General features: G+C 34.5%; 1 protein-coding gene across 1 annotated transcript; it reads right to left on the bottom strand.

Moving 5' to 3' along the window:
• Positions 1 to 4,328: 4,328 nt before the first annotated feature.
• Positions 4,329 to 18,469, bottom strand: LOC140767791 (uncharacterized). The gene is made up of 8 exons (XM_073107832.1): positions 18,197 to 18,469; positions 17,738 to 17,831; positions 11,474 to 11,593; positions 11,360 to 11,408; positions 9,287 to 9,386; positions 9,107 to 9,168; positions 8,925 to 8,986; positions 4,329 to 4,697 (listed from the first exon to the last, which is right to left on the bottom strand). The coding sequence occupies exons 1-8, from the start codon at positions 18,346 to 18,348 to the stop codon at positions 4,593 to 4,595; spliced, it is 744 nt and encodes a 247-aa protein (XP_072963933.1). The 5' UTR covers positions 18,349 to 18,469; the 3' UTR covers positions 4,329 to 4,592.
• Between the last annotated feature and the right edge of the window lie 370 nt (positions 18,470 to 18,839).

Genomic DNA, 18,839 nt, shown 5'->3' with positions numbered 1-18,839 from the left:
TAATAGATATGGGATCTCTATTCATAGATGAGACAATAGATATTGTTATCGAAGCTTTAAGAAGATATTTGTTTCAAATAAAGCACTAGTAGAAAAATAAAGAACAATCACCACCCAAACCTCTAGCCATAGTCACTTAGATGGATCTTCCATTCACATTTCTTTATAAAAATATAAGATAAATAATATAAAACAAAATATGCATAAAATGAGTTTTTTTTAAAAAAAAACTATTAAAAATTCTTTTGAATAAGATAAATATATTCAAACAAAATTTTATCGACAATAAATATTATCTAACGTTTGAAATCTGTTCAAATGTCTTTCAAAAAACCGTCATTCATTATTTAAAAAAAGGGTCATATTTGGTCCAAAAAATATCATTTCAAATAAGATGTGTTAAGTACACAGCATTGTTAATTTTATGTTGAGCACTTGAATAGAGATGTGTTACTGAAGATATTGAATTTTTTTTTAATTAATAAATATGTTAATTTCAAGATGGATTAATGCTAAATCACATTTTGAGCAAGTAATTCAAAATCTTTCTCAGAATATTAGAGAAAGTTTGGAGCCTATCACCGAGAACTTCTAAACTTTAAATATCATTAACAAACTTCTTCATTGAAAAAATTATCGACGTAATTTGAAACATAAAAAAAATGCTCAAACTTTTAAATGAGTTAATAACCACATACAAATTAAAAGTGAAGCTCGTTGTAAAGACATACTTGAAAATCAAAAGAAGAATATTGGGAACAAAGAGAATGTTGACAACATTAAAAATTTGACATTCAATTCAAATAATAAGAAGAAACATCATAACAAATGTAAGAATTTTTTAAAGTTCAAAAACGAAAGAATAAGGGCTCTTACTATTTTTTTAATAAAATCAGGCATTTGATAAGATAATACCGCTACTTCATTGAAGAACAATTAAATAAGAAATATGAGCTAATGTTGTCGAGGATGATATGGTTGTTATGATCACCGAACTCATGATGGTCAATATAGATGAAAGTTGGTGACTTGACTTTGATATCACTTGCCATTTTACTTATTCAAGGAATGTTTTCAAAATCTACGAGATTATAAAATATGAGAAGACGGTGTTTCTGAAAAAAATTTCCACAAGTGTTGTAGCTGGCAAGGAAACTGTTCATCTTTGTTCTGATATCCTTATTCTCTCGTCTTATTTCATACAACTTTTAAAAAATAATTTAATAATAACACTATAATTATTGTCTTTAAACTAGATATTATTTAATTATGAATCATCTTAATTTTAGTTAAGATTCTTTCTCTCTCTCTTCTCTCTCTTTTCCTAAAAAACAATTTTGTCAAACACCTTTAAGAAGGCAGTTATTCTTTATTAAAAAAACATTGGATCTACTTTAGACCTAAAAATGCCATTTCGAATGAGATGCACCCTATTACAAAAAGGTGTATATTTTATCTATAAAACTCTTTAAATAAAGAGAAAGAGAACACATAACAGTGAAGAATACTATTTATATTCTTGATCTTCCTTTTTTATATAAAATTATTTAATTTTTTATCTTAATCTTTGGGTTGGTGATTAGTTTCCAAGTATTTTGGAATAAAGTCCTTAGAAATTTGAAAGTGAAGGTATTATATTCTAGAGATAGAATTACTAATATTTTTTTGTATCTTAATAGGAAAATTACTATCGTAAAAAAAGCTACTAGCATCATACATTATTGACCAAAATGTTTATTTACATTTCACTTTATAAATTTTTCCAACAAATAGGAATGTTGATTTTACTCACATGACTAAATAGAGTTTTCATCATTGATTTTATCATCAAGTATCTTATTCATATTTTTATACACACAGCTTAAAACATGGATTCACCGGTCATGAGTTAGCTAATGTATCTTATTAATTTAGTAATCTTCAAATCAAGCAAGTACAATTAGAACTTCTCAATGACATATAATTTCAAAACTAGGTATTCATAACGACCAAATCTCGCTAATGGCAAATAAATGACTCTTAATGGTAATCTAGATCATAATATCTCATATCATTGTACACTCCTTGCTAATTTAAGAATATTTCATGTTATCTTTCTCTGTAATAATTTATCAGTCACCTTCCTATTTAGAAGGATATCACTATCTTATTGTGTTCATTGATTGCATGTTCTTTTTTCTAATTGTTCTATATTCTCCTTCTATAGCTCAGAATTATCTTTGTTTCTTTTCATTTTTATCATCAATTCAATAGAAAATATCATGAAAAAGTTTCTCTTAACATATAAATCTAGGATAATTTGCTATATTTGTGGCCTTAAATCAGCAACTTGTAATACGCATCATCTTAAAAATTAGTAAAATTGATTCGATAGCTGATTATTGTTTGATAAGAAGTTAAGCCCCATTTGACTAACACAAAGTTTTAGAATCATGAAATGAATATTAGCAGAGTATCAACTTTGGATTTTAGATAATACACACATTTGCCAAGATTTGTTTGATGCAATAAACCACAGAAATGATCATATAGAAGAAGGAAACACAAAATACCACAGGAGAAGTAAGAGCTCTAGTATTACATTACTAGGTAGCAATTAAGGAGTGCAAGTATGTCGGAATTCTCTGAAATTTTCACCCATTGTTGAAAAAAAGAAAACCAATATAAGCAATCATTTGCCGTTCTTCTCAATAGATGCAAAATGATGCAAATAAAATAAGTGCAGAGAAATACAAGCATCAGAGACAATATTTTCTACTCTGAACATATTAGTGTTGAAAAAATAGCAAAGCAGCCAGTTCTTGTCATAATATTTATTAAAATATATCAATGTTTTGTTAATTCCTTTTTGTTTAAAGTGCAACATGAAATTGTAAAACCTTTAATACACAGCATCAAACTTTTATCATTTTCAATATGCATAAAGTTTTTCACAACACCTAAATAGTTGAGTGGCTTATGTGTCCTAGGACCTATCATCTCACCCGATTAACAACTATTAAACGTTAAACTATTCGGTCTCTTATTTAAAAAGAAATCTTGAACAGTCTAACATTTTATTTATTAAAAAATTTTTTAAAAAAATTTAAAATCTAGAAGAAGTATCGTCGTTTTTTGTGATTCTGAGTGCAGTTGGTTACGAAGAAGACTTACATAATTCCAACATATAGATACCATGTTTTTACAACAACATATTTCATGACTAAAATAGATAACCGAGCACAAAGTTATAACGCTATAAACTTTTTTTTTAATTCATATCACTCATTTAAGGTCCAATTAAGTTTCGATCAAAATTATTACATTCATTTTTCTTCCTTTTCATAATGGCATATCATATATCTAAAATAAACTGACTAAAAAGTTACGACATGCAAAGGTTAGCATCTTAATAAGACATTGAATAGTTAAGTATTTTTACCAATAAGATGCTTTACTATTTAGTATTTTATGTACATTATCTTTCCATAATAAAATATTTCAATATAAACACAGATAAAATCAGTGTTTATAATTAGTGTATCTAAAAGTTAAATATTTAATAGTTCAGTGTTTTACTTAGAAATATAGTTAAATAGACATTTTAATATTAAATTTCGGGTGCCATCTATTTCGATAAATAGAGTTTAAAATAGGGCTAGTTTGGTCCAAAATTCTCTTTTGGGCCACAAGGACAATACATTTTGACAGCAAGTTTAACACCGTTGTCACTCACCCAGTTCCAGATTTAATGTGTTTTGACATCGAGAATATTTCCAGTGAGTTAGAAACTAGTCAGCAGTATTAATTTTTCAGCTGTTTCAGCGTAACTATTAGTCTTCAAGCACAACGATCGAGAAATAGAACGAACCATTTTCTGTAACACGTTCAAATGCATCCTGGTACTTGTACAAGGAAAATACATTCATACATCACAACCCACCTCAGAATACCAACAACAATATGGAATACAACCGGCAATATGTAACGTTTTGGATACTCTTCAGTGAACTTTTGAACCCAGAAGATTACTACTGAGAGAGGAGACCTTCCATAGATGATGAAGACGCTTGGGTAAACCATCTCATGCCTGCATAAATGGCAAGCAAAAGCATACTGCAGTTCTTCCAATTCTGAGGCATCATCCATCATAAAATCTGAAGAAATAGCAAGGAATTGACCATCAAATCCACAGTGAGTGCCCTGTATATGAATGAGCATAGATCTTGTTGCAAAACCATGCTCAGTTCTGAACTATCGTATGATTACACACCAACACAACTTTCTTTCACGACAAAATGCAGCAGATACGAACTATAAACAACAAACCTAGAGCCATCGTTTATGAATGCATAAAGAGAGTTTCAGCATAATATTACCAAACTACTTGCTTCTCACAGCAGAGAAAAATGTTTAAGAGAAAATTTGTTACAAACCATGCTTCTCTTTCTGAATAAGTTTTAGCCTATCATTCACCCTAGCTGTTAGGGATCTATAGTTTTTGAAATTCAATGGGATGTAAGACTAAAAATAGAGACATCAATAGAACATTCAGTATGTGAACTCAGAAGTGCCAAATTGTTCTCGAGCACCGAGATGTGCCTGGCGATTTCTTACTTAACTATCTTTCTTAATACATCTTCAGCACGCCGTTCCATCTTAGGTAGGGCCCACTCATGTTGAATGATGTCGAGGCTATCCTTCTCTGCACCCAAGCTCTGTAAGGCGACAAAGTGAAGCAAAAAAAGATGTACATTAGTATAAATATGAGGAATCAAGTATTTCCCTCATAGGTAGAACATAAGATGGATAGTACATGTGATGAAACGGTTAATGGATGCCTGATGCTAATAATGTGGGAAATTTTCATTTCAAAACCTGCACCTTTTAAAACTTTAAAGTTGACATGCTAAATCTGTAATTGCAAGTAGAGCCCTCTATTTTTGAGTTGTTGCTCACATAACACCCTGTGCTAATCTAGCCCAACAGGATGCAGAAATTATTCAAAAGTATTTGTTTGTCCGCATATGGAAACATGTCACTCATGTATCCCTGCTCTCTGTCCCTCCCTCTATTGTCAAGAACATCAACATTGCAAAGCCTCAACGCTGGCCTTACCAGATTCTTTCTGAAAGTACGCCATTAAAACATCATGATCATGGCTTTCCTACTATCAGCTATTGACCAATAACACAAAGGTGTTTGCTATCATCTCTTGCCTATTTATGACCCATCTTGTACACTGTAATCCCAAGTCATATGAGGAGCACCCCTTGGTGTTGACCCAAATGCATTGATTTGGTTCAGGATGATCCAAATCAAGATAAGTTAATCAGAATCTGTAATCGAGGGTAAAAAATTTCGTTAATTTTTTGTTTGACTTGGATGGAGGTGGTGATGTGATTATACAATACCATATCTCTAATTTGCTTAAATTTTTGGGAATTTTCAAGCTTTTCGTGCTAGTCTAGTACCCTGAAGTTCGCTGTAACTTGTAAGCTTTGCAACAATCAATTTTAAGGACCTTAGATTGTTAGAAATCATGACAGCTTCGGAGTTCGGGAAGTTGACATTTTCACTGTGCCTCTTAAATCTTGAGCATTTTGAGAGTTGTGATCAAATTAGTTTGCTTCACAATTGGTTACCTCTGGACTCTGGTCCTCCTAGACATTTTCTAAAACAAGTCAAATGTTTTGGTGCATATGGTTTTTCAATGAATAGCTATGAAGGGAAATTTGCTGCCTTAAAGAATGATTTAAAGATGATTTGGTCCATGCAAATGCATCAACAATACCACTCACCCAGTCTCTCACATCACCAGTAACAATCAATCGTTACAAGTTAGTTCATCCATCAAGGCATGAAGCTTTTCCTCAAACAATCAATCAAATGCAGGTTATTAGGGCTGGATTGAGCACGAACACAGGCTATCGCCTGGAATGTGTGGAGGACAACAAACAACAGCCACAGGAGATCTATATCGTATGGAAGATTATCACCAACAAAAGTGGTCATTGGGCTGGGGAGGGCTCAGATGAGTAATCTGTATTTCTCAAGAACTCATCTTTGCGTAGTGCAATGACAATCAATATGTATATGCTCATGACCAGGCAAAAAAAAAAGAAGAGAAATTTTAACAATTCTAAGCTGCATCTAGCTAACACATAAACGATACAGCCACTCAATGACGAAGATCGAGATGGTTTCCACGCTTATGTTTGTTGCCAAAGAAATATCCCGAGTCTCTAGATGTGTGACGACAAACATATTATATCAAACAATGGTTAGCATGCTACTATTTCATTTAAGTTGATTGATTCAATCATTCTCGAATCTGAATTTCATCTTTGATTGAGACCTAGAATGGTTATTAGGTTTTATTCCAATGTTGGGTCAAGTTGGTTTTCTTTTAGACTCAATTATGGTTTAGTTTGGGTCATTTAGAGTTATATTAGTTTTAATTTTGTTTTATTTGTAATAGGGCATATAAGTCAAGGGTAAACTAGTCATAATAGAAATTAAAATTCCTATGTAAGGAAATCAAACCCTACTTGTATGGGAGATTATTATTGATCTTGAAAAAAAAAACCACAAAGTTTCCTCCAATTTCTTCGTATGAAGCGTTGAATAACAGGGTGTGAAACCCTACGAAGTGAATCCAGGTTATCTCTTTTCCCAATCTTATTGCTCTTCGCTATTTTTTTTAGGTTCAGCACTGTATCAGCACACCACCGGTAATGTAGCAACGTAATGTCGGGTGTATATCTAAATATACTGAGAATCTACCAAGAGTTAGATGTGTGAATTTAGAAATGGATCTTAAGAAATTAATCAAAAAACAAATAATGCTTATACCATGGTAACTATTCTGACCAATAATGGCCATGCCGATCAGCACGAGGCATGCTAGTGGCACGCATTTATAATATTTTTAATAAAAATTTTAGAATGTTTAGAGATATTTTTTGGTCTTCGCGATCCCAATCTTTGATTTTTTATTTAATTATATGTATTAAAACATACATTATAGTGTTTTATCTTAAAATTATTTTTATAAATGACATATTTTATTAAAGATAAAGCAACGGCTAAATATAAATATTATTCAACACATAATATGATTGATACATTCATTAAAACTAATATTAATAATTGAACACTTTATAATATGATTGAATACTCCATAATATAATTGAACACATAATAACAATCAACATATAATATTAATTGCTAATAGTTCAATAATTAAAATTTCTAGTTGAATGTAGCATAACGAGGACAATCAAAGACTTCATTTGTTAGCACAAGAATAACACAAGAATGTTGCTTTAAATAATGTCGATAATCTTCAAAATTCATCCACTGAAAATATTGTTTGCTGTAATATCTCGCATAGTCTTTATACAAATAGAAATTTTATAGTTCTCCTATGATATAAATATTAAACATGCACGAAAACTAAAGTTGATTTGATAATGATTAATAAAAATAGAATAACAAAAAATTTAAAAAAAAAAGGCTTCACATCCCATGCCAGACGGCATGCAGCTGTATCGGACCAGCTCGAGGTGTGCCATTGGCACACCCCCATGCCAAGTGTTGTACCACTACCCGTACGACCATCATTGATTCTAACTTCTTTGGAATATTATTAGTTACCCTACTACTATCTTTTTTTTATTATTGAATTTTGTTTTCCTTCTATCTCTACATCTTATAATTTGCATCTCATATAGTGTAGAGCATTTAGGTTATTCCCTCTCAATGTTTTTAAAGGCAGCTGCCATGGTGGGAGCGACGACCCAACCGCCCTACCATGCAGCTAGGCAGCCTGCTAGTGGCGGGCTGGCTACCATTTGATTTTTGGCGGCCCGCGCAACCCGCTTAGTTGTTATAGCAGCCCGCCATTTCCTTTTCTCTCATCTTCCTCTCCCTCCCTTCTTGAGCACGGCAATGAGCGAAAGTAGTAGCGGTGGGAGCAAAAGCAGTAGCGGTGGCAGGAGTGGAAGTGGTGACATAAGCGGCGGTGGTTACAAGCTTTCTTCTCTTTTCCTCTTGTCTTTTTTATTTTTTCCATTTCACTCTCGGCGTCGGCAACGACAAGTGATCGTTTTCCTTCTCTCCATTGTTGTCTGATACTTGAAGTTACTAGTGATATATTAAAAGAAGAAAAGAAGAAAAGAAGACAAATATCACTCTTCTCTCTCCCTCCCTTGCTACATGGCAACCTAGCATGCACCACTCTGACTAAATGGCCACTAGTTAGCATGCACCAAACCGATTTTGATTAATTTTAAATATATTAATAAAATATGTAATGTAAATATATATATACATATATATGTGTGTATATATATATATGTAAATATAACTTATGATATTTTATTATGATTGTATATTACACAAATAAAAAATTTATATATACTATATTAATATATATATATATATATATATATATATATATATTATATTATATATAATTATTTTTTCTTTTTTATATATTAGAAATACTCAAGCACCTTGGTGCTCGCCTTCCGCCTTGGCGCTAGGCGACGGGGTGACTATCCGCCACCCACGGTCATTTTTCAATACATTGTTCCCTTTCCATATCACGATTTCATTGCATATTCTTTTGAGTGTGCATTTAATTCATATGCATTAGGTCCGATTCCTAGGTTGTCCTAGATCACTCAACTAACATGTCCTCAAATTTATTTTCTTACCCATAGCCTGTAAATCCTTCTCTGGTGCACATAAACCATGGTTAATCAGCAGTAACTACTTTAGAAGCATGTCTATACAAGAGAATTTGTGGTGCCATAGTTGCTTATAGTTTGGTAAAAAGTTTGGTAAAAATTACATGATTTTCCATACATAATTATACAGCGTAGCCAGAAATTGATGTTCACTTTGGTGAAAAATATTTGCAGTAATGAGTACCATACCTTTGAAGGATCCATACCAAATCCACCACTCATTTGCATCATCCGCTGTGTGTCATCAGTGGCTGCAAAGAGCCATGGAGCAAAATTTTGATGAGTAACTGATAATTGCTTACTCCAATAATAAGGAGAATCTAAACATAAATTTAAAAGGATTGATTGAATTATTATAATCTCATACTGACCATTTTCTTCCCCAAGTATAAGGCTGAATAGCCCCCTCAACCCAAATAAATTAAGGAAATACCTGATGCAAACAACAGAAAATAATCAATAATGTTCAAATGGTGTGAACAATAAAAACAGGCCAAAAGAGAACAATACTTCAAGTCACAAAAGGAAACCATTCATGCTAAATGACATACCAGGAACGACTACTGACATAACTCACATCAACAGTACTTAGGTCAATACCGTTTTGCAGCATTCCCCTGAATCTTTGGGTTAAAGGGAAAGGTACTTTTGCTGAAAAGGCATGCAGATAATTATTAACATAAGTTAACAAGAAGATTCTTTCTATCAAACAAAGCATATCAATATACTATCAGATACCAATAATACTTCCTTTGAATAAGAATTATGAAGAACTTGAGAAGATCTAAAATTTTCAGTTTATTCTTGAAAATAGAAAAGTAAACACATTTGCTATTAGATGTGAGTGCATGACCAAAAGCTGGCAAGAGAGAAATTAGTTAATAAAATAACATGGTTCCCATGTGAGTGCATGACCAGTAGCTGGCAATTAGCGTAAGGCATGATAACAAGAAAGATTTAAACACCAGTTCCTTGAAAATTTAGGAACTATTCTTTAGCTACTTATCACATATGGCGATTGATGTAACATAAATCTATCCATAGTATAGCGATTGATATAACAGATAGGTAGGTACTCATCGCATAACATATAGCTCAAGTATCCCAGACTTTCTATCAACTATACTACAAATATGTTCCCTTGGTTTCCTTTAGAATAAATCATGTCATTATCCAGGACTTTAACAACTCATGCATTTCATAAATTTAAGTGATAGAAGAGTAAAAGAATATATGTTGGCATGCACTCTCTCAAAACATTTCATATCATACGTACTCATGTCCAAGATCAACTCAACAAATAAAGAAAAATAATATGCACAACAAGGAAAAAAAGAGCACATATGACTAACTAAATCCAAACGATAGCCTATGCCCATGTTTGATGATATCCAGATGAATCTCCAAGGAAAGGGAGATCTCCTTCACTAATGACCAAATGTAATAAAAATAGAAGCCAGCGACCAATCATTTCGACATAATTAATGAGGAGCAACTTGTGCTTAAACGTTATGTGAAAAACACCTAGGTGCATATGAGGACAAATTTAGCTTTCAATAAACTCAAATATAAGAAACAATAGCACCAAGGACTTGAGTAACCTGATGCCAAGAGTCTATAAAATGAGTTATACAGATATCTATGACCTCAAATATCAATGTAAACTCATCAATTACTCTGAACCTTCTTATTTATCTTTCTAACACTCACGCTTTTCGGCTTGAGAAATTTTAATAGACCCAAGAAGGGGGTTTCACTTAAATAGTTGAAAGTTTATATTTTAAATGACATATAGGTCTAGCAGAATTCAAACTCAAGACATCTTTTCTAATATCATGTTAATTCACCGGAACGGTTGTTTTTATCTTTTATATTCTAACAAATGTCATCTCACCTAGTCAGGGATATACATTGGACAGCCTAGCCTCACTTTATCCATTCTTCTCATTAAAAATGAGAAAAACAAAATACGAAGGCAAAGTGAATGCTTCCTTCTTGATAAAAATTAAACTTTAATTGAATAAAAACAGACATTAACATGGCAGAAAGATTTGTTTTTGAGGTGGATGTATCATTCCTCAGTAAATAGAACTTGAAAAGCAGTCTTGCTGGTCTTGGCCTTGGTTTCTATCAGGTCCTGGATAAAACTGATATGTTTTCTACCCAAACTTGAAACTCAAAGAACTGTAAACCCTTGCAAAATATATTTAATTATATAATATAAAGAAAATAAAAGTCTATCATGGAATTTATTTCTCCAACTCCCCCAAGGTTTCTTTAGAACCAAACTACCAAGGTCAGAAAATGGTTTAGTACCTTAGATTGAACAAGGTTACTTTCTTATGTAAAAATTACCAAAGGTCAAGCTCAATCATTCCATCTCCAGCCAAATCCTCATTGTGGTTGAATCTCATAAACATGAGACATTATGTGAACCTAGTTTTTTTGCCCCCATCTACTTTTACAATGGCTTATGGTTACATTAGCAAGAACTAGCAATGTAGAGAAAAATTGGGAGTTTAACCTGTAATAAAAGTCCTCATGACATGAACAAGACAGACAAAAATACAAAATTGTTGAAACTGATATAGGTGTTGAAAGATCTAAGGAGAAAAACAACGTACCTGCCACAAAACCAGAGAAGAAGTAGTTCACCCATGCAAAGGTAAGTGTCTGAAAGAGAATAATATATATGCATTAGAGAAGGTGGGCATGAGAAATTTGAAATATAAATGTACCTGTGGAATTATCATAGAGAAGTTCTTCTTCATCATGTCCATCGCCATGTTTGGATCTGAAAACATCTGTGCTTGCGCATTTTGGGCTTGATCCTTTGGAACATACAGTAAACCATTCTCCTACAACAACATAATATTTATTAATAATTATAAGCAATGACTTGTTATACTAACATGACAAGAGAGCATCTTCCATATCCACCCAATGTTTTAAAAGGCGGTCGCAGGTGGTGGGCCCTGCCGTCTAGCACTTAGCCGGAAGGCGAGCGATAAGAAGGTCTAGCATTTTTAATATAAAATAATAAATAAATAAACATATATAATATAATAATACGGATATATAATATACATTATACTAACCAATATAGTATATACAAAAAATTAATAGGAAGATAGTAACTAACTACTGATTTAAAAAATAATAAAAACAGTAATCAATAACTAATTGCTGATTACTTCCTCTAGTTTATTCACATTCCAAATTCCTCTAATCAGCAATTATATACTTAATTAGCAGGTAATTAGCAATTAATTAGCAATTCCTCCGATTAATAATGCAAGACAGTAAGAAAAAAAAATTAAAATCTTATTTCAATTATTCACAAACTAATTAGCAATTAGTTTTGCTAGCTGCTAGCAATAATAGATTAAGAGTAATTAAGCATTAGACCTAAAGGGTAATTAAAATTCAAACATAGTAAGACGCTGCAATCAATCGTGCTGCCAATGTGAAGAAGTGGGTGAGATTGAGAGTGAAAGAGAGTGGGAGAGAGTGAGAGAGAGAGAGAGAAGCATGGTTCCAAGTTTCAAAAGAAAGTGAGAGGGAGTGAGTGAGAGAGAGAGAGAGAGAGAGAGAGAGAGAGAGAGAGAGGAGCATAGTTTAAAGTTTCAGCTGATCCCAAGTGGGATCGGGATCGTCATAGCGACTGATTTTAGTCAAGTATCAACCGATACTTGATCTGTATCGAGTCGAGATCGGCCAATCCTGCCTGATATGGGCTCTATCTCTCTTTTCTCTATAATTCTTTTTTTCATTTCTTTCTGTGTTACCCCATCTTTCTCATTTCTCTCTCTAGACTTTCCCCCTTTATTATTCTTCCTCTCTTTCTTTGTCTGTATGTCTGTCTCCCTTTTCTATTATATTACTACAATAGATTTTTTACAGTAACAAAGAGTTAGATAGAGAAACAAGAGAGAGTGAGAGACAATGAAGAGTGAGAGGAGGAAGAGATTGGGAGGGAGTAAGAGAGAGAGGGAAAGAGAAGGGAGAAAGAAAAGAAATAAAAAAATGAGAGAAAAAATTTGCCTTATATGAGAGAAAGAAAGAAAAGAGAGGACATTTTGAATTTTTTTTATGTTGGCAGTAATAGAGAAAGAGGGAAAGAAAAGGGAGAGCCAACTCAGTATTCATTAAAATTTTGAGTAAATTGATGTATTTTTTAATTTTTAGGCTTCATATGTGAGATAATTATTATAGTCTTGTTTTCTCATCATTTTTTTAAAATTTTTAAATTTTTCTATATTTTTAAATAATATTTAAAATTTTACGTGATTAAAAAATAGTCTAATCCGATATAAGCAACCAATACAACTGATGCATATAGTTTCTTTTGAATGGTTAATCCCGATCCCAATACCGAATTTTAGAATCTTAGAGTGGGGTACCATCCACTGGCGCTCACTACGAGAGATTGAGAGAGCGGGAGAGAGATTGCCGCCCATTGCTGCCAGTCACTTGCTAAAGCCTTAGCTTTGGTCGCTGGTCACCGCCTTCGCTACCGCCAGCCATAGTAGGATTTCATACTTAGGGTTTTGGTTTTGCTATAGAGAGAGAAAGCGGCGAGAAGGTTGGGTTTTTTTTTATATAGTGGACTAGTGGTTAGTTATTAAACCTAATCCACTTATAATCAATCTGACCCACTCCAACCCGCTTTGATAGCTGGCAGGCCAAAGCGCCGGCCAACCTACCACTTTTTAGCACCTAGGTGGCCCTCAAAGGCGTTAAGCCGCCTTATGCCGACAACAAACCGCATAGCGGGGTCGCACTTCAAAATCGATTTTCAAAAAACTGTGTACACCCATGCATGCAAGTAATATATCTAGAATGTCTCGTTCCAATTTCTGATCCTACATCTGTAGCAATCAAAACTTCAGACATCCATTCAGAGCATCATTAAGTCTGGTCCTTAAGTTCTGGTGCAAACTTAAGCCATGGGAGCTAATAAGCAATCAACATCAGTGTTGCCAGTTGTTACAAGCATGCCACAATTATCAAGTGTCCACATATAAAGATAACCGCAAAAGAAATATATTCCCAGAAAGAAATTTTCTACATCTTATAGGTACTTGATGGGAGTACCAAATAATAAGCAAATTGAGTGGGCATGCAGTCAATTACATTAAGATAACTTGTTGATTCTTTATTGAGTGTTGATTACTATTAATGATAACGACAAGATTATATTTTAGGTTCAAGTGGAGCTATGGAGAGTTTAAGTAGTCCAAATATTCAAGCACCCTTCACTCAAGGAAATTCAAAGTTTGGAGTGCTAGCAATGTTGTAAAAAAAGCCCATGGTTTGACAAGATCACCTCACCACATAGTGATTGTTATGCTCTTTGGTCTTTATATTATCTTTTCGAAATACTTGCAATATCCAAATTGTAAAAAATGAGAAAGATTGAGATAGAAGAAGCATAAGACAAAATGATTTTCACAAATATTATATATATGTATATTCTAATTAATTGTTCTAAAACAAAAAGGACATTTTTGGTTTTTTGATATTAAAATTAACGTCTATCAGACAATTGCATATGTATTAGTATAAAGAGGTTAAGTGACACAAATGAAAAATATGGAGATACTCTGATTTTGCCCTAACTACAGAAGTATAAATTATATTTTCTCCTTTCTTTAGATGCGCCAATGCACCCATGAACTCAGCAAAAGATATATTCAGTGCACATCCATCTCTTCTAAAAGAGATGGAAGGAGAAGTCAAGAATTTCAGCATAATGCATTCCTATAGCTTTAAATTGTCTTTGAAATACCTAGTAGTTCGAATTTGGAAGAGTTACACCAAATATTCCATTAAAAAGAGTATGCTCTACTAAGTAAGCAGAACGATGTAGACAAGGTACACATTCAGGTACTTCTGCAGTTCTGCATTGGCTTGTATATCTAGTACCAAAAAGGCCTCCAAACATCACAAGGATGCAAACTCTTCTGCATCATACATAACAAGATGTCTCGAGGTGCCTATCAATGTTTAATACCAGCTTCTTAGTTTATATGCACCTGAGGAGGCTTTCTTTCAAGTACTCGCTATAACTTATCATTAAGGAACTTTAGCTTAAGCGGAAAGAAAGAAAAGGTAGGTGAAGGACATAGCTTGCAGATTGGACAATAAATGGCACAATGCATCCTTCCATATTTTTGTCAAGTAAAATATCACCATTTAAGGTTTACGGTATACAACAAAGGCAGAAAATGCATTTCAGAACAAATGCATCCTTCTACAAGCCAATTCTTAAATATGAAAAATGCTACACAAAAATTTACTCATTGGACATGATTTCCTTAAACATGAGGATATGTCTCATTACTGCCTATATTATTTCTTAAGCATTTATCTATTATGATGTTACAATCTGACCACGAGGGTCGAATCAGCTAGGTTGAGTCAAGTTGGTTGCCTTTGCTTATTACATTTAAATTTAAATTAAAGCGGATAATCTGCGTATGTAAGCTCAGCATGGGAGAGTTGGGTCTGGCCCGTTGCGTCTCTGCCTCTATAAATAGGAGTAGTTATTGTCCATTTGCTTTCATGAAATAAATACTGGTTTAGTCACTCTCTTATCTCTGTTTTATCTTTTTAACTATAGTTGTTTATTTTTCTAGGAGTAAATCTAATTTAAAACCCTAAGTTTACCTCTATACCCTAGCCATCCTCTACCGCCACAAACCACTTGCCCATACAGCCGACCTCCGCCACCTTACGACCATCCACTACCCTCAGACAATCGCCGCAACGTCCGATTACCGGTTTATGTCATGTTTCGACCCTTATCCACTATTTTCTTCACATCTTTTTACTCTGATCTTGAAATCACTATATTTCCAAGTCATTAAATCCAAGACTCATGATCTACCTCCAATAAAAATCTTAGATTTTTCTACGAACGGATCGACCCAAATCTGATTTGTAACAGTGGTATCAGAGCCACTATTCCTCAGCCGAAAGTGAAGAAGCAATCCAAAGCAAATCCAAGGGAGATCGCGGCCATAAAAGACCAAGAACTCATCTTCATTCCTATGGAAACTCCCTTGGCACCACCACCACCATCCACCGCCGTTGATGAACCACTCTTGTGGGCAAAGGTACTAATACAAATCAAATATATAAAAACATTAAAAGATCTATAGAAGAAAGCCACAAAATCTGCCACGGAGAACAATGAACGGCTAGATAAGACATTACAAGCTTTGAAAGAGGAAACTCCAAACCACAACCAAAGCACTTCCTTTGGTAGCAACGGAGCCCCCACCATCTCTACAAACCCACCTGACACTAGGGCACCACCAACAACCCCAACTCCATCTTTCCTGACTGTAGTGGAAACTAGGGCTTGAAACACTAGTTCTCCATTGGCACAGTTACATGAACTTTCGACCCAAATTACCACTGTGAATCTATTCCTTGGGTCTTTCATGCTCGAGTCATGGCCATCGTTTGCACCAGCACTGGCAAAAAAGCTGTCGTCATAGTCTTCCACGCTACAACAAACCCACAGTTAGTGCCCTTGGGTCTGGCTCTTCCTCGATCACAGACGGCCACAATTGGCTTCCCCTGTCCGACTGCCAGCCAATAATGGCCGCTGTAGCCAGTAATCATTGGATGGCCAAACCCGATGGCCACCTTTGTTGTGATATATCCTGAGCCCTACCTAGTCGAGTCAGTTAGGTTGAGTCGACTTGAGTCTAGTCGGTTGTTTTTACTTATTATTTTTAAATTTAAATTAAAGCGGATAATCTGTGTATGTAAGCCTAGTGAGGCAAGTTGGGTCTGGCTCGTTGTGTCTTCACTCCTATAACTAAAAGTGGTAAGCATCCATTTGCTTTCATAAAATAAATATTAGTTTAGTCGCTCTTTTATCTCTTTTTTACCCGTTTAATTGTAGCTGTTTCTTTCTCTAGAAGTATATCTAACTTAAGAATCCTAATTCTTCCACCAACCTTAGTCACCGTCTATCTCTACGAGCCACCCACCATACGACTAGCCTCTACCACCCCACGGCTGTCCACTACACTCAGACAACTGTCACAATGTTAGCTTATTAGCTTTTATCCTATTTCGATTCTTCTCCACTATTTTCTTCATATTTTTTTACTTCGATCTCGGAATCACTCCGTTCCAAAACTATTAGATTCAAGATTCACGAGGCTATCTCCAATAAAAATCTCACATTTTTCATGCAAACAGATCGACCTAGATCTGGTGCACAAAATATAACTATGAAAGACTTACCAAGTCTCCTTCATAGTAATGTGTACAGATCGGAACACGAACACATGGCAACTCTCACAATGGAGGGTATGCGAAACATACATTTTGAGTGTCTTACAGATATGTCTTGTGATTGGAAACACAATGTGTGAACTATAGTGTATATTACCTAGAATAAGTCTTCCTATATCCACGATGTAGGACCAACAGTACTGGATAATTGAAGAAAAAAATAAGAAAGGACGCTCAATATGCAAGAGAAGGGAAGATAACTAACATGATGGCGACTCTCTATGCAAGAGGTACTACAATACTTGATAGGTATTTACTTGCCCTATACAAGTGCCTCAAAACTAGATCAAAATCCAGGGACAATTCTGCTACACAGAAGAAGTAATTGCAGTTTCGCCGAACTGTTGTGTGAAAATATTCTGAATTTAATTGCTAAACTTTACCAGAGGGAAGGACTTCATAGAAAAACGACATTGCACTCGAAATTATGTGCTCACTAGAAATCTCAAAAAGTTATTATACATGATCAAGGAACAAAAATGTAACAGATTGAGGAGATCATCAGTAGAATTGGTTCAAGAATAAAAGTTATAACAAAGTAACAAACGAAACAAGACAACTAGTCGAGAAGAATAAGAAGAAGAAAAAACTAGAATTCCAGCCATACATAACTTTCAGAACATTTTATTCCTCAACTGAACACAGAAATTAAACTAAAAATAAACAAAGGAACATTTCATTACCTCATTGGTAAAGTATATCCTTCGTGCCCGAAATGCCTTAGCTGAGATAAAACTCGCCCCCGCCCTCAAGCTCCTCGCCCTAAGAATCACCTGCCTGAAGCCAGCACAAGTTCAAAATCAATCCAAGAAAAGAGAGCTTCTATCAAAAAACAATTGTGGTTAGGTGAATAATTAGACCCAAAATTAGGGTATTGGGGCAGAGGATTGAAACTAGCATGAACTACCATCAGAGGAATAACAAATCAACCCCAAAGGCTGTACATTTAGACGCAGCCGAGATTGAAAGAGAAGGATGGGTAACTGTCTCATCTTTCGGATCGAAAAATTCTCCTCTGATCTGGAGTGCCTAGCCCTCGGATCACCTTCCGGGGACCAATCGAAGGCTAGATCAATCCAAGATCCCAACTTTAGTGCAGAATCGAGATCCACAGATTGACAAGGGAAGATAGCAAGACCTACCCTTCCTTGATGACCTTGGCGTCGGGGGGTTGGGCGGAGCGCATGAGCTTGGAGACGAAGTAACGGAGGAGGCCAATGAGGACCATCACCACCGATAGAGGGACAAGGACCCAATCCCTTATGGCCGTGTCGAGGACTAGGTCTTCCGCCATGGATGCCTCCCGAGTCCGAAGAGGAGAGATAGAGATCGCGGAAGAGAGAAGAAGTGGCGGAGTACAGAAAGAATTGAAGGAGGAGGTATTGTAGATGGATGGACCGAGGGGTGGACGGCCGTGATCTATTGGGGGGTGGTGACAAAGAGTTTGGATTTGTGTTCAGCTATAGATGTGAATAAGCCTCCCTTTATCCATGTAATAGTTACCAAGTTATCGGAAGTTTTTGACTATCCGCCAAACTTTTCTTTTTTTATCGAGTGACTAATTCATCTCAAAATTTAAATACGAGAATAAATGAGTTTTGATACATTAATAAAATTGTTAAGCCGGATAGTAGTTTTTATATAATTTTTTCCCTCAAACACTTATTAGCAGTTATCACAGATTCTTAATTTTCCATATAAGTTAGCTTAATATGAAGCTACTTATAGTTCAATAAGTTTATCAAGAGCATCTCAAACATAGCTCCAAAATTATAAAATTTGGAG

This window comes from Typha angustifolia, chromosome 9, assembly GCF_048772165.1.
Source record: "Typha angustifolia cultivar Huaian chromosome 9, ASM4877216v1, whole genome shotgun sequence".
NCBI lineage: Eukaryota > Viridiplantae > Streptophyta > Magnoliopsida > Poales > Typhaceae > Typha > Typha angustifolia.
Note: the sequence above shows the minus strand (reverse complement) of the source record. Positions and strands in the feature narration are given on the sequence as shown.